At 31.4% G+C, this 22,256-nt stretch overlaps 1 protein-coding gene across 1 annotated transcript; it reads right to left on the bottom strand.

The window, feature by feature from the left end:
* Nucleotides 1-320: 320 nt before the first annotated feature.
* On the bottom strand, nt 321-16,280 carry LOC119614749. Its single transcript, XM_037970862.1, has 6 exons — nt 16,092-16,280; nt 7,277-7,728; nt 2,607-3,602; nt 2,093-2,480; nt 953-1,155; nt 321-882 (listed from the first exon to the last, which is right to left on the bottom strand). The coding sequence occupies exons 1-6, from the start codon at nt 16,149-16,151 to the stop codon at nt 414-416; spliced, it is 2,568 nt and encodes an 855-aa protein (XP_037826790.1). The 5' UTR covers nt 16,152-16,280; the 3' UTR covers nt 321-413.
* Between the last annotated feature and the right edge of the window lie 5,976 nt (nt 16,281-22,256).

Below are 22,256 nucleotides of genomic sequence, written 5' to 3'. Positions count from 1 at the left end.
GCAGAACTAGAAGAAGAGCTGAACTAGAACTGAACTAGAACAGAACTAGATCTGAACTTGAACTGAAGCAGAACTAGAAGAAACTCCCCCTTTTTATTGACAAATACATCAACCCATAACTAATTTACAAAAATCCCCACATTTTCACTTTCTTCCCAAACGAAAAAAACGTTTGTGGTTTACCGCTTAACGCCCTCATTGCAATTTTTAAGCACATAATTTTTCACTCACTGTACAAACACAGTTTTTTCAGTTTCTTTTAAAACATTTTCTACAAAAGGACTAAAATAAAAACCATAAATCATCTACAAAACTACTTACTACACTTACACAAAAATGTACTACGAAATTGACTACGAGAGTATTGTTAGTTAATGATTTATTTCCCACATTGTAGTATTATTGCATTCTCTTTAGGCTGAACGTTGATGCATTTTACAATTGCCATTACAATTTATAACCGACCATACCCAGTCAACATAATTCGGAACTTTAGCATAAATACCAAATTTATTACGTTTCGCACAACCATCACCAAATGATGTTATGCCAAATATAGTCCAAGGATGATTAGGTTTTGTAGTATCACGACATAACAGAGGACCTCCTGAATCTCCCGCACACGTGTCGATGCGTCCTCTTTTGTGACCAGCACAAAACATATTTTTCGTTATGGTATAATCATGATAAACCGAACGACAATTATCCATGGGTATAATGGGTACTTCGGCTTGATGTAGTACACTAGTGCCGGCTATATCACGATTACGTCTTTTACCCCAACCTATGACAGTACAATCCATATTTTTCGGCAAAGGTTGATAGGGTCTGGGCAGACAAGAGAAACCTATCCAGGTAGTGCTGTTAATGGGTTTGGGTAGCCTGTAATGATAAACAAGAGTTGGATTTTTAGTTTTTTTGTTTTTAGATATTTGGGTTTAGGTTTACTTACTTTAATAGGGCCACATCACTATCCACCGTTTTCTTATCAAAGTTGGGGTGTTTGAAACTTTTCATCACTTTTACTTGTAGCTCGGTGCCATCTTCATAGTCCAAATTGTGTTCTCCTATGCGTACATATAATACCTTGCGCACACAATGGGCTGCCGTTAACACCCATTGAGGGGCTATCAAGGTGCCACCGCAAAAGGCTTCCTGGAAAGGGAAAAATATAGGAAATTAGTCCACAGATTAGTGTCTACATTCGAACTCCCTTTTACAAAATTGCACTAGAATTGAGTTCGAAAAACAGGTTCGTTTTATTGATAGCTTTGACGAAAGTAGGATCTAGGAATTTCTAAGTCATTCGCTGGCGATCGGAATTTTGGTGCCGATAATAACTTCTTTTGATTTCTATCGAGTTCATCGAGGAATAACACTTTCAGATGTTATCGTATCTACTAGGTTCAAGATTAATTTAAAATACTAATTGTTTGTTATTATCCAGTTATTTTCTTCGCAAAAGAATATTCTTATTCCAATGGCCGCAGTATCGAATGACCGACAGAGAAATCAAAATCATATAATGAAGCTGTTCATGCGAAAGAAAAGACGAACCGGTCCATTATCTTTTTGACCGGTCCGCTCTACGAGAGCGAGTACTGTGTTGTCTTCTTAAAATATGGATCTAAAAGATCCAGATAGATCTCACTTTGTAAAACAAAAATCTCGATATATCGAATATCAGAAAACTGAGGCTTCTTTATCAAGAAAGGCTTAAGTCAAAGGCTCGTCCCTAGAACACCTAATATTCGCTCTACAAGAGAGCAGACTGAAATGTCCGAAGAAACATTTGGTACTCTCGAGAAACACTGGACTCTCAAAGACAGCCCAAATAAGGGAGGAGTCTTTATCTCGACAACAATCGATCTCATCCAGATTAAGTTAAAAAATTAATCTGTACCGAAACTTGATTTTATTCGAAAAATTAAGGCTTGTTTACCTGGAAAACGTTAAGTCGGGAGCTGGTCTAACAAACCACCGCCTCAAATTTTCTGGCGCGTTCTCAATTTATATTCATGTTTAAAATGATCGACTGTCAAGTCTTATATTTCTTTCATACGATGAATATCAGACTGATTTCACAACTCACCTTATAACGATTAAAAATCGCCACTTGCCATGGCCACTCCCCTTTGCGTGCCGCCTTACCACCAATAATTTTCAGCATATTATACATGTTACGTTTATTACTACGTATCGGTGCAATGCCACATTTCAACTTCATAGGTGTATATTCGGGACCTCGATATCCCTTGCCATTCATAATGAAATCACTAAGGGTACCCCCAATAGAATTGGAAAGGGTGCCACCATCATCGTTAATATCACGGCGACGTGTTGCCACCGGTCTTAAGTCATATGTCGGCGATTTTTGTACCTGAGCCTGGAGCCATTGTTGGCAAAAGCTTCCCTCGGTATAACAGTAGGCTATCTCACGTAGAACCTCTCGACCACACTGCTCGCGAACACGACATTTTCTAAAGGAAGAGAGAAAACAAAGTTATTGTGAGGAACGACTTGATACATCTCATTTCCTTTTTCGTGTATTGGACCTATAACAAATTCGTTTAGGGGAATCTGATTTCAGAAATTTCCATACTCACTTATATCTTCTTGTCGTACACTTTGGCGAACATTTTGTCCAACGACTCCATTTCGAATAAATACGTCTGTGTTTTGGTATTAAATGATCTGGTGTTGCTCTCTCTTTAGAAGGTGACAAATTCGAAGTGTTAGCACCATCCTCGTCTACTGGATCCTCATATGAGACATCGACATCAGCATGTTCAGGACGACTTATATCGATGTCGAAATCTTCATACTGAAATACATCACCCTCAATCGCACCATCATCAAACACACCCACAGCCCCCTTAAGATTACGTCTTGAGTTCTGTCGGCCTTGACGATGACCAGAACCCTTAGATCTTTTCCTATCCCTCTGTCTCATCGAACGCACTTGACCTGGTGGAGTTGGTAGAAATTTTTGATTGCGTATAGATCTTACTTCACTACTAGAGGGTTCAAGAAATTCTTTTGAGGTACCCAAACCCAAATCTCTAAGATCATCTTGTTCTTGCTCTTTAGACGTTAAAACAACATCAGTTTCTCCATAATCTAAATAATCCTCAAATTCATTTAATTGAGGCTTCCGATTGCGTTGAGGTTTTCTTTTTCTCTTTGCCTTTATGACATAAAAGTCTGTCTCGTCACTGTGATCATCATTATCATCGTCGTAATGATTGCTGGTGTCATCTTTGAAATGAGATGTTTCGTGATGATCATCTTCGTCTTCGTCTTCATCAACGTATGGCGGATGAATTGTAACAGGATGATGTATGTTGTTCAAATCAGTGGGTAGTATGATTTCTGGTGTGGGTTGTTGTACCTCATGATGTGGCGGCTGATGAAGATGAGATTCTGGCTGTGTGATTGCACTTGTTGCTGAAACTGGTGCAGTGGCAGCTGCTGCTGCCGCATTGATTACAATTGTTGGTGGTGCACTGTTGATCTGTTGATGTTGTTGTTGCTGCTGCTGTTGTTGTTGTTGCTGTTGGACTGCATGTGGCGGTAGACTGCTTGACGTAGCGGGATGACATCTACAAATGTTAAAGGATTAAATAATGTTGAGACAAATTCTGAAATTTATAGATGTTGCAAACGCTTGAAGAATGTTTTGCATTTCAAAAAACGTAAATTTGTGGGTGGTAAACTATGCTACGATTTAACATTAATTTGGGTCACATTTGTATTAATATCATTTTTATTTCTTCACATCTTTTCCCTCACATTCCGTGACATTTAAATTATGATTTTATTATTTAACTCAAGAATGAACTTTTATAAAGTGGACAACAAAATCACAGCAGCAAGTTGTTGCTCTTACTGCTGCTGTAGCAAGTGGTCTTGTTACAGCAATACCACATGTCTAATCAACCATAAATTATAATTTATTGCTGCATTCCGAAGATAAATAGTTTGTTGCACAAAATCGAGATGAGTAAAGTTGTTCGTTTTCTTCTCCAAAGTTTTGTTGTTCAGATCATTGTTCAGCCCTACTAATTGTTAGAAGATTAATTGACTTCTTAGAATATAGGGGAACGCATGTGTTGTGAAACGATTTAACTGACCTGTTTAACAAAATTAGTTTAAGGATAATAAGGGAAATAGTGTTAAGAAAAGGTTAACTTTAAATGATCTCCATTGGAAAAAATATTTTTGAGCTATTTTTAAATCTGAATTATAGATTGATCTAATTCATAATCTGCACTATAGATTAGGTTATACTCTGAACCATAGACTGGGCTATACTCAGAACTATGGGAGTGGACTGGTCTATACTTTGAACTATATACTAGAATTTAGTCTAGACTATAAAGAGGTCTATAGTCTGAACTATAGAGATATCTATAGTGTGAACTATAGAGAGATCTATACTCTGGACTATACCCCTGATCTAGAGTTTGGACTATAGACTGATCTAGAGTCTGGACTACAGACTGATCTATAGTCTGCACTATAGACCTGATCTATAGTCTGCGCTATACACTGATCTATATTCTGGACTACAGACCGATATATAGTCTGGATTATAGACTGATCTATTGTATGGATTATAGACTGATCTATAGTGTGGACTATAGACTGATCTAAAGTCTGAACTATATACAGATACAGATATACTGATCTGTAGTCTGGCCTATAGACTCTTCTATAGTCTGGACTATAGACTGATCTATAGTCTGGACTATAGACTGATCTATAGTCTGGACTATAGACTGATCTATAGTCTGGACTATAGACTGATCTATAGTCTGGACTATAGACTGATCTATAGTCTGGACTATAGACTGATCTATAGTCTGGACTATAGACTGATCTATAGTCTGGACTATAGACTGATCTATAGTCTGGACTATAGACTGATCTATAGTCTGGACTATAGACTGATAGACTGATCTATATCCTGGACTATAGACTGATCTATAGTCTGGACTGTAGACTGATCTATAGTCTGGGACTATAGACTGATCTATAGTCTGGACTATAGACCTGATCTATAGTCTGGACTATAGACTGATCTATAGTCTGGACTATAGACTGATCTATAGTCTAGACTATAGACTGATGTATAGACTGGAATATAGACTGATCTATAGTCTGGAAATATAGACTGATCTATAGTCTGGAATGTAGTCTGGTCTATTGTTTGAACTATAGACTGATCTATAGTCTGGACTATAGACCGATCTATAGTCTGGACTATAGACCGATCTATAGTCTGGACTATAGACTGATCTATAGTCTGGACTATAGACTGATCTATAGTCTGACTATAGACTGATCTATAGTCTGGACTATAGACTGATCTATAGTCCTGGACTATAGACTGATCTATAGTCTGGACTATAGACTGATCTATAGTCTGGACTATAGACTGATCTATAGTCTGGACTATAGACTGATCTATAGTTTGGACTATAGACTGACCTACAGTCTGGACTATAGACTGATCTATAGTCTGGACTATAGACTGATCTATAGTCTGGACTATAGACTTATCTATAGTCTGGACTATAGACTCATCTATAGTCTGGAATATAGACTGATCTATAGTCTGGACTATAGCCTGATCTATAATCTGGACTGACCTATATTCAGGAATATATATCGATCTATATTCTGAATTATAGACTGACCTATATTCAGGAATATATATTGATCTATATTCTGGATTATAGACTGATCTATAGTCTGGAATATAGACTGATCTATTGTTTGAACTATAGACTGATCTATAGTGTGGACTATATACTGGTCTACAGTGTGAACTATAGGCTGATCTTTAGTCTGAACTATAGATTGATCTATAGTCTAATCTATAGAATAATCCATAGTCTGAACTATAAAATAGTCTAAAGTCGGAACTATAGACTAGCATATCGTCTAAACTATAGACTCGTCTATTCTCTGAACTATAGTGAAGTCTATCGTCTGAACTATAGACAAATCTATCGTCTGAACTATAGAGAGGTCTATCGTCTGAACTATAGAATGTCTATAGTCTGAACTACATATATATCTATGTACTCTAAACTGTAGATTGTTTTATATTCTGAGCTGTACATTGGTCTGTAATCTGAAGTATAGACTGATCTATAGTCTGAACTGATCTATAGTCTGAACTAGAGATTAGTCTGTAGTCTGAACTATAGATTGGTCTATAGACTGGTCAATACTCTGACCAGATTAATTTATATATATTCTAGTTTGAGGACTTCTAGATTGAATTCTATTATAGTATGGACTATATAAAACTTATTTTGTACATCCACTTTCTGCGTTCAATTTTATGATCTATCAATGCTCAGGTAAAGTTAAGTAATTATTTTTATTAGGTCCTCAGATTTCAATTTTCAGCCTCATATGATCAATATGTTTATTGGCTCTTTATTCCCTACGGGTTCTATAATTAGTAGAGAGTTTTTTTTTTTAATTTTTCTCATTTCAAATAGACTCTCCCTTTCGAATTCATAAAGGTAATTAGAAAAAAGTCTTATGGTCATTGTTCCATTTCATTTAATTTTGTTTATACAAAATTTTTACACTTCACTGATGTATGACACAATTTTCAGTGGTGGCACATTTAATTAATGCAATGCCAATGCCCTTCTTTTGTAAATACCCTATACCGAGGAAAATTATATATTTAGTTTATGCAAAGATCTGACAACACGATTTCTAAACTTAAGACTTACTAGGAATTCGAAAACATAGGTGCTACACAATAGGTTCTAAATTTCAAGCAGTCGGAGATCAGATTATTTCTAGTTACGGGTTCATGGCGGGAAATTTCGGTTCAGTCTCGAAATTTTTCGTATAAAAACCTGGAGGTAAAATAGTTACTTAGTAGTTAAAGCATTTAGGGTTGTTGTGTTCTTCCTTATCAGAGTCTCTGGAGGAAATCGAACTTACGATCTCCGGACTGACAGATTATCAACTAACCTAGGGTTTTTTGTTTGATATCGAATATCAATAGATATTTCGATCGATATCGTTTCCAGCTGGTTATGGAATTATATAGATTCATTCTCGTTCTATTTTAAGATGGACGTTAGATATAAAATGTGTTTCAAGATTTATTATGATTCGAGATATAAATTAGTCCCTTTTCACTTCTAGGGCACATTCCCTGTCGACCTTAAAACCCCTTAAAATTGATCTGTTTTTCTTTAAATTAATTGTGAACACATATAAAATATTTTCAACTTACCGCCAACATTTGCGCTCTTCTATGTGTTTAATATGACCGCATTTCCGTTTCGTTTTGCAATAACGCTCCCTACGTTGTACACACTCCGGCGAACAGGGTGTCCAAGCTGTCCAAGCAGAATATTGTAGACGATGGTGATGATGATGTCGGCGCGGCACCCATCTACTATGTGGACGATGATGATGTATACGATAATGACGACGTTCAGCTATTCGACCATTTCGATGCCACTGATGATACTGGCGTTTTTGGGCTGGTGATAGAGGTGGAGGTAGTGGTGGGCCACCAAATGGTAGACTGTGTCTTTTATGAAGTTGGTGTTGCTGAGAATGATGTTGTTGATAAAAAGGGTGTGCACTGGAAGAGCTTATTGCTGCTGTTAATGATGTTGGTGTTTGTAAATGACCTATTGAAGCATTAACTTCCGTTTTAGCCAATTGTACATGACTATTCTGTTAAGGGAAAGAGAGAAAGGGAAATATGTATATTTATGTTTTTTATTCAGAAAATTTTAACAAGATGATTTATGAATCACGTTTCTTTTATTTCTCTTTATGTCTATCAACTACACTTTTTTTATTTGATATGATACGATTTGCTATAAATGTTTCCTATAAGTGGTTTTATTGTGAACTTTTGTGCCATGTTTTTATTTGGTTCAACAACATCCATACCATTCCTAGGCAGTTGCTGTTGTTTATATAGTATTTTTTTTCTTTTTGCCATTTCATTGTCTTGTGGTTTTTTGGCGGTGTCGTAAAGATGTCAATGTTATTTTTAACATGTTAAATTTATATATATATTTTTTTCTTATTTTCTTATATTTCTTGTGTGTGATTTGTTTATATCAAGTCATGTTGTCGTACCAAAAAGTGATATGATACCTTTAGTCTATGAATTTAATGGATGAATTCCCTGTTATTTCTTCTCTTCACAGTGTTACGTTTTGTGGTAAAAGTTTTTTTTTTCAAAAGCTTCAGAAATTAGAACATAATAATATTTTTATAAACTGATCTATAAATTGGACTATATACTGATCTATAGTCAGGGCTAAAGTCTAACCTATAGACTAGACTATAATAGACTGATCTATAGTCTGGACTATAGACTGATCTATATACTGATTTATAGACTAATGTATAGACTGATTTATAGACTGATCTATAGACTTATCTATAGTCAGGACTATAGACTGATCTCTAGGCTGGACTATAGACTGATCTATAGTCTGGACTATAGACTGATCTATAGACTGATCTATGGTCTAGATTATAGACTGATCTATAGTTTGGACTATATACTGATCTATAGTCAGGGCTATAGTCTAACCTATAGTGTCATCTTTAGACTGATCTATAGTCTGGACTATAGACTGATCTATAGTCTGGACTATAGACTGATCTATCTACTGATCTATAGACTGATGTATAGACTGATCTGTAGTGATCTATAGTCAGGATCTATAGGCTGGACTATAGACTGATCTAAAGTCTGGACTATAGACTGTTCTATAGTTTAGAATATATACTGATCTATAGTCAAGGCTATAGTCTAACCTATAGTCTGATCTATGAACTGATCTATAATCTGAACTATAGAGTGATCTATAGTCTTGACTATGGACTGATCTATAGTCTGGACTATAGACTGATCTATAGTCTGGACTATAGCCTGATCTATAGTCTGGACTATAGACTTTTCTATAGTCAGAACTATAACTGATCTATAGTATGGACTATTGACTGTTCTATAGTCAGAACTATAACTGATCTATAGTCTGGGCTATAGACTGATCTATAGTCTGGAGTATAGACCATTCTATAGTCTGGACTATAGACTGATCCATAATCTGGACTATAGACTGATCTATAGTCTGGACTATAGACTGATCTATAGTCTGGACTATAGACTGATCTATAGTCTGGACTATAGACTGATATATATTCTGGATTATAGGCTGATCTATGGTCTGGAATATATACTGATCAATAGTCTGGACTATAGACTGATCTATATTCTGGACTATAGACTGATCTATATTCTGGACTATAGACTGATCTATAGTCTGGACTATGGACTGATCTATAGTCTGAACTATAGACTGATTTATAGTCTGGACTATAGACAGATCTATAGTCTGGACTGTAGACTGATCTATAGTCTGGACTATAGACAGATCTATAGTCTGGACTGTAGACTGATCTATAGTCTGGACTATAGGCTATAGTTTTCCACTTTAAAGATTCCTAATGCATTACAACAAAAACAACTTTCCCAAATCTATCCACTGTATCTCGTACAAATTGCACTCATATTGTATTGTCTTGTTAAAGATTTTTTTCTTTTCTTATTTATCTGGAAAAACATAAATCTTTATATGGACTCTTGTAGCGCTGCATTGCAGCTCTTCAAGTGCTAATGAACTTCTTTTCTTTTACTTTTTAAAGATGAACCAAACATTTCACCGTTTATATCTTTTGTTGTTCTTCATCTCCTGGTTTTATGATTCTATGACCAGTTTCTTCTTACATTATTGTGTCAAACGACAAATGATCTTTAAATTTGTCAAAAGTTTAGAGAGAAAAGAATTAAAAAGAAAAATTGTCATTAAACTATTGATCTTCTGGGGGAAATTATTACAAACTAAAGCCAATGAAAAGTTGTATATATTACAAAATTTTATTTTAGTTTTCATTCTCGTAAAATAATTTTCTTAGAAAAAAATTAAAGGAAAGTCTTTAATTTGGGGAGCAATAAAAGAAGTGGGTCGGTTGTTGTGTTATGACTTCTTATGAGATTTTCTAGATATTTTAACTTTTGTATAAGATTAAACATTGCATTGGAATAAATAGAGTTAATAAAAAGTTAAATTTTAGTTAAAATTCTAGCTAGAACTACATTATCCGCTATTATCCATTTGTATCCGAATGAACTGAACAGCACACCCTTTAATTCTTAGTGTATTTTAGTTTCCTTCTAGCATTTCTTTCACTGATCTTTCCATCTGTTTACAATTTTTAGTACAAATCATAACAAAACTATCTGTCTGTCCGACTGTCTATTTACAAAAATCTATTTTTATTTTTCATTTGCAAAACAAACATGCTTCTCTTCGATCTGTTTCCCATTTTGGCATTACACTCGACTTTTTTTCCCCTCCATTCCAATTTTTTATATTTTTAAACTTTTGCAACAATAGAACAGGAGCGCCTCAATTTTTGAAGAGAATCTAAAAGATCTTAAAACTAATTGTTTCATCTGTTTATTTATATGGACAATTAGAAAAAATTTACTTTAATTAGTTGGGTGTCAAGATGAAATTAAACTACGTATCTGAAACTGACATATCAGATGAACTAAATAGACATCGGGAATGAAATTAACAGACATTGTAGACAAGACATGTGATTATGTTTATTGTTGAAGTTTTTTTGTGGTGTCTATCATTTTTTCTTAAAAAAAAACTACTTGAAACAGCAGAAAACTGTTTTAAAAAGAAAACTTTATTTTCGATCAGTTTTTTATAGAAAACTTTATCACCGATCAGTTTCTTATATAAAACTTTACAATCAATCGGTTTTCTAAAGGAAACTTCATTGTTGAGAAGTTTTCTATAGAAAACTTCATTGTCGAAGACTTCATCATCGATCAGTTTTTTATAAAAAACTTTACCATCGACCAGTTTCTTATTTAAAATTTTACTATCGATCAGTTTTTTATAGAAAACTTTACTATCCATCAGGTTTTTATAGAAAATTTTATCATCGATTAGTTTTTTTTAGTGATAACTTCATCATCGATCAGTTTCTTATATAAAACTTTACTATCGATCAGTTTTTTATAGAAAATTTTATCATTGATCAGTTTCTCATATAAAACTTTATAGTCGATCAGTTTCTTATCTAAACCTTGTTTATAGATCAGTTTCTTATATAAAACTTTTCTATCGATCAGTTTTTTATAGAAAATTTCATCGTCGATCAGTTGCTTATATAAAACTTTACTGTCGATCAGTTATTTATAGAAAACTTCATCATTGATCAGTTTTCTATAGAAAACTTTATCATCGATCAGTTTTCTATAGAAAACTTTATCATCGATCAGTTTTCTATAGAAAACTTTATCATCGATCAGTTTTCTATAGAAAACTTTATCATCGATCAGTTTTCTATAGAAAACTTTATTATCGATCAGTTGTTTATATAAAACTTTACTATCGATCAGTTATTTATAGAAAACTTCATCATTGATCAGTTTTCTATAGAAAACTTCATCATCGATCAGTTTACTATAGAAAACTTTATCATCGATCAGTTTTCTATAGAAAACTTTATCATCGATGAGTTTTCTATAGAAAACTTTATCATCGATGAGTTTTCTATAGAAAACTTTATCATCGTTGAGTTTTCTATAGAAAACTTTATCATCGATGAGTTTTCTATATAAAACTTTATCATCGATGAGTTTTCTATAGAAAACTTTAGTTTTATATAGAAAACTTTATCATCGATCAGTTTTTTATATAAAACTTTATCATCAGTTTTCTATATAAAACTTCATCATCGATCAGTTTTTATAGTTTACTTTATCATCGATCCGTTTTCTATAGAAAACATTATCATCGATCAGTTTTCTATAGAAAACTTTACCATCGATCAGTTTTCTATAGAAATCTTTATCATCGATCAGTTTTCTATAGAAATCTTTATCATCGATCAGTTTTCTATAGAAAATTTCATTATCGATCAGTTTTCTATAGAACATTTATCATCGATCAGTTTTCAGTTTCATCATTTTACATGGAAATTTTTATCATTGATCATTTATAATCGATCAGTTTTTTATATAAAACTTTATCATCAGTTTTCTATATAAAACTTCATCATCGATCAGTTTTTATAGTTTACTTTATCATCCATCAGTTTTCTATAGAAAACTTTTTCATCGATCAGTTTTCTATAGAAAACTTTACCATCGATCAGTTTTCTATAGAGAATTTCATCAGTCAGTTTTCTATAGAACATTTTATCATCGATCAGTTTTCTACAGAAAACTTTATCATCGATCAGTTTTCAGTTTCATCATTTTACATGGAAATTTTTATCATTGATCATTTATCATCGATCAGTTTTCTACAGAACATTTTATCATCGATCAGTTTTAAAATTTTTCATTAAAATTAATATTTTATCATTGATCAGTATTCTATAAAAATTTCATAATTTGATCGGTATTCTGTTCATCTGTTCTACTTCCAAATCTTGATCTGTATCTTTAAACGTTTTTGCACCAATATTTTATTTCAAAAAGAATCTACCCAAAACAACACTTCCACGATGACTAATTTAAATTTGAGTTCTTTTATAAACATTCTAAATAAACATTCAATCAATTAAACAATTGAATACAATTGAATTTGATTTTAGATTTTTTTTCCTAAAAATAAAATTTCTATACATAATGACGTATACAGTTGAAGTTAGTTAGCTGCAGTTTACTAAATGACTAATTGAAAAGTTATTTGACTTCAATTATTGTCACATTCAATTTTAATTAGTTTTAAACAAATTTTAAAACTTAAACTATTTAGCCAATCATCAATATGTCGAAACCTTCAAATTGAAGGCAATTATTTCCGCATGATTTCATGAGAATTTCAAATATTTCAAGTTCAATTTCACAACTAAAGAACAAAAAAATTAAAAAAATACAATAGTTTTTTCCAAAAAGTTAAACAAAATTTTTAGTTAAATTGTTGAAAATTTATTTTTTTTTTTTTTTGTTAAAATAAAATTTATTTTTTTTTTTTTTTTTTGAAATGATGACAGTTGGTTTGACACTTTATCTAAAGTTTTCATTTAAAATATTTTGTAGTTTTTTGTTGGTTTTGTGTTTTTCTGACGTATGGTATGCATTTAAATATTGTAATTTTTGCTCTTGAGACATGTGTCACAAATTTAAATGATGTTATTTTCTGAGATTTTAAATATTTTGGTTAAAAAGTATTCGACTCTACTCTGGAGTGGACAACTGATTTGTTTATTTTTAAATAATACTTTAGAAAATATGAAAGGATCGTTTTATGGTATTTTGAATTATTCGATTATCGGAATATGACAGTTTTCTATAGAAAAAATACTTCATAATCTATTTAAAAAAATTATCAAAGAATACTTCATAATCGATTTAAAAAAAGTTTTCTATACAAAACTATGTATATCAGCGATCAGTTTTCTATTAAAAACTTTATCATCGATCAGTTTTCTATAAAAAACTTTATTATCGATCAGTTGTCTATAGAAAACTTTATCATCGATCAGTTTTTATAGAAAACTTTATCATCGATCAGTTTTTATAGAAAACTTTATCATCGATCAGTTTTTATAGAAAACTTTATCATCGATCAATTCTCTATAGAAAACTTTATCATCGATCAGTTTTTTATAGAAAACTTTATAATAGATCAGTTGTCTATAGAACACTTTATCATAGATCAGTTGTCTATAGAAAACTTTACCATCGATAAGTTTTCTATAGAAAACTTTATCATCGATAAGTTTTTATAGAAAACTTTATCATCGATCAATTTTCTATAAAAAACTTTATCATCGATCATTTGTCTATAGAAAACTTTATCATCGATCAGTTTTTATAGAAAACTTTATCATCGATCAGTTTTTATAGAAAACTTTATCATAGATCAGTTGTCTATAGAAAACTTTATTATCTATCAGTTTTATATAGAAAACTTTATCATAGATCAGTCTTTTATAGAAAACTTTATCATAGATCAGTTGTCTATAGAAAACTTTATTATCGATCAGTTTTCTATAAAAAACTTTATCATCGATCAGTTGTCTATAGAAAACTTTACCATCGATCAGTTGTCTATAGAAAACTTTACCATCGATCGATCAGTCTTCTATAGAAAACTTTATCATCGATCAGTTGTCTATAGAAAACTTTATCATCGATCAGTTGTCTATAGAAAACTTTATCATCGATCAGTTGTCTATAGAAAACTTTATCATCGATCATTTTTCTATAGAAAACTTTATCATCAAACAGTTTTCTATAGAATACTTTATCATCGATCAGTTTTCTGTAGAATACTTTATCATCGATCAGTTGTCTATAGAAAACTTAATCATTGATCAGTTTTCTATAGAAAACTTTATCATCGATCAGATTTCTATAGAAAATTTTATCATCGTTCAGTTTTCTATAGAAAACTTCATCATCGATCAATTTTCTACAGAAATCTTTAACATCGATCAGTTCTCTATAGACAACTTTATCATAGATCAGTTTTCTACAGAAAAAACTTTATTATCGATAAGTTTTCTATAGAAAACTTTATCATCAATCATTTTTTTTTTTTTATAGGAAACTTTACTATTCCTATAAAAAAAACTTATCATCGATCTGATGATCAGTTTTCTATAGAAAAATTTATCATTGATCGGTTTTGTATAGTAAACTTAATCATTGATCGGTTTTTCTATAAAAAACTTTATCATCGATCAGTTTCCTATAAAGAACTTTAACATCGATCAGTTTTCTGTAAAAAACTTTATAATCGATCAGTTCTTTTAAAGAAAACTTCATTATTGATCTTTTTTTTTTTTTTTTTTTTTTGAGAAAAATTCATCATTAATCAAAAATTTCTATGGAAAACTTTAATGGTGATCATGCATCAGTTTTGTATGATGAATGATCTTTGAATGCTGATATCGATTAGTTTCGTTTAAAAAATTTCATAATCGATTACCATTCTCATATCGATCCGATTGTTCCATTTAACTTTAAAATTATTATGGATCCATTATAAAGCTTTTTTATTCGATTCGATTAAAAAATTCACTCAAACTCCAGTATTACTTTACTTTTTATATTTATTTTAAGGATTTGTTAAAAGAAAAATATTGTACAGACAGTTGAAATCTTTATCCAATAAATTGTTGTAAAGATTAGCAAAATTATTATACTTCAAATAATTCTCTTGAAAAAGAACACACACTCAGTGGTCTTAGGAAGATTGTGGCAAAATTTTTGTCATGAACAGGGAGGGGAGTTTCAGTGTTAATGCAGTTTTAATAAAAACTTTTGACAAGTGAAGATTTCTTGGAGTAAATTTAGTTAAAACATATTAGGGAATATGTTTGCCATCTCTGCTTTCTGTGCAGCAGATGACGAAGTTGTTGACAAAGATGCGACAGTAGGAAGGAAAAGTACATTAGTTAAAGAACAAGAAAACCCCAGACAGTTGAAGTTTAAAACGATTTAATGCATCATGTAGCAAAGTGTTTATTCTTTTTATAGAGAAATTTATATATTTTTTTATTTTAAAAAAAGATTTTTAAGAAAATTGTAGAATTAGTGTCTCTTGTCTGTTTTTTTTAGTTGACACTGGTTTTGTGTATTGACAGAAGTACAAACATTTTTATCTTGGACTTCTGTCATAAAATCATAATATTGTTTTAATTAATTAAATATTAGCATGACACCAAATAGATTACAAAGGGACAGTCTGGTGATTGGTCTAAAGAAGAAAAGTATTAAATGTTGAATAAAGCAATAACTCTAGCCATCCGCGACTGTAAACTGGGGGAGTTAAAAGAGTCCTCGGTAATATTTCTTAAACTTCCCTATTATTTCAGCTTTAAAATAATTCGTTTCATTTTGTTTTTCTTGAAATTTTAATTTCAGGAAATTGCATTCAATTACCTTGAACTTATTCTCCATTAAAAATAACTAAACTAACTTAAAAATAATATTTGATTTATGATTTCAATTCAAATACAATTCGACTTACCTCAGATAATTTGAATATTTGCATTAAAGCCAATAACTTCAATAAAAACTGCCAGTTCATGTTATAATACGATTTGACTGATGCTAATCAATCAATTATTTTTGTTTAAACAATTAACTTTTTTATAATACTCTGCTTTTATTAAAAGCAACCAGTCAAAAGCCATAACCAAAGCAAAGTAATTGATGGGAAACAGATCTGTAAAGGAATTGAAAAATAAATAATTAAAAATTTATTTCAAACCTCATATATTTAAGGATTCAATTTTTTTTCTGAAATTAAAATACAATTTGATTTTTTATTTTTTTTTTTTTTTTTTGTTTTTTCTTAAAAGCCAAAAACCACTCAACTCTTTAGCTTTAATAATTAAACTGAACTAAATTATTCTTCATTTGTCTATGCGCGCACAAAAAAAAAACGCACTTTTTGAACAATTTAATCAAATTTGTGTATTTCGAAACATTGTACATTCATACAATTCCTAAAATTCAATGCAGATTTCAATATTTTTTTCATATATATAGTTCTACTATTCTTTTGATGTTGATAATTAGTAAATAGAAAACGCACACAGCATTCATTAATTAAAATTATATTTAAGTATTTAGATACATTTTAATAATTGTTTGAAATAAACATGCTTACGAAGTAAGTGATCATTGCGATCATTAAGGTTTGAATGAGTAATGTGATGATTATGATGCGAGTGATCTCTCTCATCTGTATTTAATAATATTAAAAATTTATGCATTCAAACACCCACTGTGATTAAATGAAAATTTATTTTACTTTATTTTATATGTGGTTCAGATAATTTTTTAGAGTAAATGTCAGTCGGAAATTACCCACTAAAATATATAAAATCTAAATATTTTCTCGTTGCTTTGAAAGTCCCAATTGTAAGCTTTAGAAAACTAGTATGATTTACAGACGATTCCAAACAGACAAATAGCAACACTGGAGCCATCCCTATGGGCAATTAACCCTCAATCTTTCAGACAGAAGTCTACGCAATTATCATCTGCATTAGATAATGTCTGAAAAGGAAACTGAGAGGCTTAAAAATATTTGTGATGTCGGGTAGTCAAGCGGCCCTCAAGGATTTACTATCATGTTTTACATCTCTAAATAAATTGGGTAGACATAACAAACTCACACTTTTTTGGGTACACGACCATGAAGGTCACTCTGGCAATGAAAGAGCAGATTGTCTGGCAAATAGGGACGCACGGCGCCTATTTATTGGACCAGAACCATACTTTACACTAAGGAAAAATGCCAATATCAGGACTCAGTCAAGAAGCCTCATAATGCTAATAAAAGGTAAATCCCAAGAGTGACCTAAGATTACTAACGGGACTTTATACCGGACACTGTGGACTTAGATACCACCAGTACAACAATGTGACGAGTTTATGTAGATTCTGTGAACTGCAGGATGAAACCTCCAAACTGTACTTTGTGACTGTCAGACACTATGGCCTCTCAGAGCGAGTATTCTGGAAGGCTCACTTATGTCGTCTAATCAAATATTCAATCTCCCACTGTCTAAAACATTAAGATCTCAATGGTGAACCAAAGATAGATAGATAGATAGATAGATAGATAGATAGATAGATAGATAGATAGATAGATAGATAGATAGATAGATAGATAGATAGATAGATAGATAGATAGATAGATAGATAGATAGATCGATAGATAGATAGATAGATAGATAGATAGATAGATAGATAGCTAGATAGCTCGATAGATAGATAGATAGATAGATAGATAGATAGATAGATGATAGATAGATAGCTAGATAGCTATAGATAGATAAGATAGATAGATAGCTAGATAGATCGATAGATAGATAGATAGATAGATAGATAGATAGATAGATAGATAGATAGATAGATAGATAGATAGATAGATAGATAGATAGATAGATAGATAGATAGATAGATAGATAGATAGATAGATAGATAGATAGATAGATAGATAGATAGATAGATAGATAGATAGATAGATAGATAGATAGATAGATAGATAGATAGATAGATAGATAGATAGATAGATAGATAGATAGATAGATAGATAGATAGATAGATAGATAGATAGATAGATAGATAGATAGATAGATAGATAGATAGATAGATAGATAGATAGATAGATAGATAGATAGATAGATAGATAGATAGATAGATAGATAGATAGATAGATAGAATAGATAGATAGATAGATAGATAGATAGATAGATAGCTGAGATAGATAGATAGATAGAGTAGATCGATAGATAGATAGATAGATAGATAGATAGATAGATAGATAGATAGATAGATAGATAGATAGATAGATAGATAGATAGATAGATAGGATAGATATATAGATAGATAGATAGATAGATAGATAGATAGATAGATAGATAGTCAATGCATCCGAAAAAGATAGTGATTTTTCACTAACGTCTAACCACCTGGTTGCCTCTAAGACGTTTTCGTATCGGATGTGCTCTTTGTAAACGAGGCTTGAAGATAATCGTCACTTTAGTGTCCCCTTTGTCTATCTCTTCGTAATCTGTGTGGTGACGATTGACAAGAACAGGTTAAAATAGCTAGTCACCTGGTCACCAGCCGGTGGCTAAGGGTAACCCTAAGTGATGGGTTAAGTAGGTAGTTCGGGACTGTTCGACCGGACTGCTGGAGATGCTCCTTATTATTAAAACTATTTGGGAAATCTTAATTTTTATATTTTTTAACTTGAAATTTTTTCTATGAATACCAACATTTTAATTTTTGCAAAATAATTTATTATTATTTTTCCTTTATTTACGCCACTTGCAACATTAAATTATTGTTGTGGTCTTTAGATAAATAAATTAAAATGTTTAATATTTATTGTTTGTATTCAAATAATTTATCTTGTATTTAATGAATGAAAACCAAACCAAACAAACAAAATATATTAAATTGAAAACGCACAATTGCGTCAAATTAAATGAACAATTTTTCAAAATATGAAATTTTCATAAACTTATTTTCCCCCACAAAAAAATTAAACATATTTTCAATATTGAGATGTGCAACAAGCAATAATAATTTATACCAGAGGTAGTATTTTTAAAATGTCTAGCAAAAATATTAAATTCAAGTACTTTTTGCTTATATTGCTCCTAAGTTCTTTTTTTGAAGAATTTCTTTTGGGGGTAAACATGACTATAAATATTCTTTGTTGGGTCTATATAGAAAAAAATGTGAAGCCTGTGCTGATTTCAACAAAAACATGCTGTAATAAAATCTTTGAAAACAAAAACTAAAAACTTAAATACGAAAATAATTATCGCATTTTTTCCTTACATTTTGCTTTAGTAATGTAGAAAGTATAAAAAGTACTATTGGCTAGAAAACATGATGTTTTCAGATGTGTCTAGTGGGTGCAATTGCTTCTTGTGTTTCACTTGCTTTGCTGACGGAAATTCTAATTTTAAATTTAAAAAATTTATTTGTATTTATGTTGAAGTTTTTAGTTTAATATTTAGTTTTGTCTTTTTTCCCTCCGATTTCTTTTAGTATTGTAATTGTAGCTTGTAGTTGAAATTGTTGCAATAATAAGAACAAATTACTCGAGCAGCTGTAATAATTGATATATAATTTCCTCGTTACAATCAATTAATTTTCAAATTATATTCCCCCTTGATTTATTTGAGGTTTTTATTATCAGAAATTTTATTTGAAATTTAAAATGTTTAAAAATTTTGTAATTTTTTTAAGGAAAATTAAAATTGTTTTAAATGATATTTGAAAAGGCAGAAAATAGAAAGATCTAATAAGTGTTTTATTGCTGCTTGGTTGTACTTACATAATTTTAGTAAAAGCAACTAAAAGTTTTGTACAGGAAAAGCTATAATTGGTCGAGAAGTCTAGTCTATAGTGTACTCTGTAGTCTAGTCTGTAGTGTAGTCTAATCTATAGTCTAGTATAGATAGTATAGTCTATATTTTATTCTACGACATAAACTATACTATAGTCTCTAATCTAGTCTTTAGTCTAGTCCATAGTCTTGTCTATAATCTAGTCCATAGTCTAGTCTATAGTCTATTAAATAGTCTAGTCTATACTGTACAGTTTAGTCTAGACTATAGACTAGACTATAGACTAGACTATAGACTAGACTATAGACTAGACTATAGACTAGACTATAGACTAGACTATAGACTAGACTATAGACTAGACTATAGACTAGACTATAGACTAGACTATAGACTAGACTATAGACTAGACTATAGACTAGACTATAGACTAGACTATAGACTAGACTATAGACTAGACTATAGACTAGACTATAGACTAGACTATAGACTAGACTATAGACTAGACTATAGACTAGACTATAGACTAGACTATAGACTAGACTATAGACTAGACTAGACTAGACTATAGACTAGACTATAGACTAGACTATAGACTAGACTATAGACTAGACTATAGACTAGACTATAGACTAGACTATAGACTAGACTATAGACTAGACTATAGACTAGACTATAGACTAGACTATAGACTAGACTATAGACTAGACTATAGACTAGACTATAGACTAGACTATAGACTAGACTATAGACTAGACTATAGACTAGACTATAGACTAGACTATGGACTAGACTATAGACTAGACTATAGACTAGACTATAGACTAGACTATAGAGAGACTATAGACTAGACTATAGACTAGACTATAGACTAGACTATAGACTAGACTATAGACTAGACTATAGACTAGACTATAGACTAGACTATAGACTAGACTATAGACTAGACTATAGACTAGGCTATAGACTAGACTATAGACTAGACTATAGACTAGACTATAGACTAGACTATAGACTAGACTATAGACTAGACTTTAGACTAGACTATAGACTAGACTATAGACTAGACTATAGACTAGACTATAGACTAGACTAGACTATAGACTAGACTATAGACTAGACTAGACTAGACTATAGACTAGACTAGACTTTAGACTAGACTATAGACTAGACTATAGACTAGACTATAGACTAGACTATAGACTAGACTATAGACTAGGCTATAGACTAGACTATAGACTAGACTATAGACTAGACTATAGACTAGAATATAGACTAGACTATAGACTAGACTATAGACTAGACTATAGACTAGACTATAGACTAGACTATAGACTAGACTATAGACTAGACTATAGACTAGACTATAGACTAGACTATAGACTAGACTAAGACTAGACTATAGACTAGACTATAGACTAGACTATAGACTAGACTATAGACTAGACTATAGACTAGACTATTGACTAGACTATAGACTAGACTATAGACTAGACTATAGACTAGACTATAGACTAGACTATAGACTAGACTATAGACTAGACTATAGACTAGACTATAGACTAGACTATAGACTAGACTATAGACTAGACTATAGACTAGACTATAGACTAGACTATAGACTAGACTATAGACTAGACTATAGACTAGACTATAGACTAGACTATAGACTAGACTATAGACTAGACTATAGACTAGACTATAGACTAGACTATAGACTAGACTATAGACTAGACTATAGACTAGACTATAGACTAGACTATAGACTAGACTATAGACTAGACTATAGACTAGACTATAGACTAGACTATAGACTAGACTATAGACTAGACTATAGACTAGACTATAGACTAGACTATAGACTAGACTATAGACTAGACTATAGACTAGACTATAGACTAGACTATAGACTAGACTATAGACTAGACTATAGACTAGACTATAGACTAGACTATAGACTAGACTATAGACTAGACTATAGACTAGACTATAGACTAGACTATAGACTAGACTATAGACTAGATAGACTAGACTATAGACTAGACTATAGACTAGACTATAGACTAGACTATAGACTAGACTATAGACTAGACTATAGACTAGACTATAGACTAGACTATAGACTAGACTATAGACTAGACTATAGACTAGACTATAGACTAGACTATAGACTAGACTATAGACTAGACTATAGACTAGACTATAGACTAGACTATAGACTAGACTATAGACTAGACTATAGACTAGACTATAGACTAGACTATAGACTAGACTATAGACTAGACTATAGACTAGACTATAGACTAGACTATAGA

The sequence above is a fragment of the Lucilia sericata genome, unplaced genomic scaffold (assembly GCF_015586225.1).
Source record: "Lucilia sericata isolate MDLA Ls3-8-SP2 unplaced genomic scaffold, ASM1558622v1 Contig003337F_arrow, whole genome shotgun sequence".
NCBI classification, from domain to species: Eukaryota; Metazoa; Arthropoda; class Insecta; order Diptera; family Calliphoridae; genus Lucilia; species Lucilia sericata.
This window is presented reverse-complemented; position numbering and strand designations above follow the sequence as displayed.

Coding starts and splice junctions, on each gene's coding strand:
- LOC119614749 (XM_037970862.1), bottom strand. CDS start 16,151: ATGAACTGGCAGTTTTTATTGAAGTTATTGGCTTTAATGCAAATATTC. Junction 1,156..2,092: donor CGATTTTTAATCGTTATAAG/GTGAGTTGTGAA, acceptor TTCCCTTTCCAG/GAAGCCTTTTGCGGTGGCAC. Junction 883..952: donor AGTGATGTGGCCCTATTAAA/GTAAGTAAACCT, acceptor TTATCATTACAG/GCTACCCAAACCCATTAACA.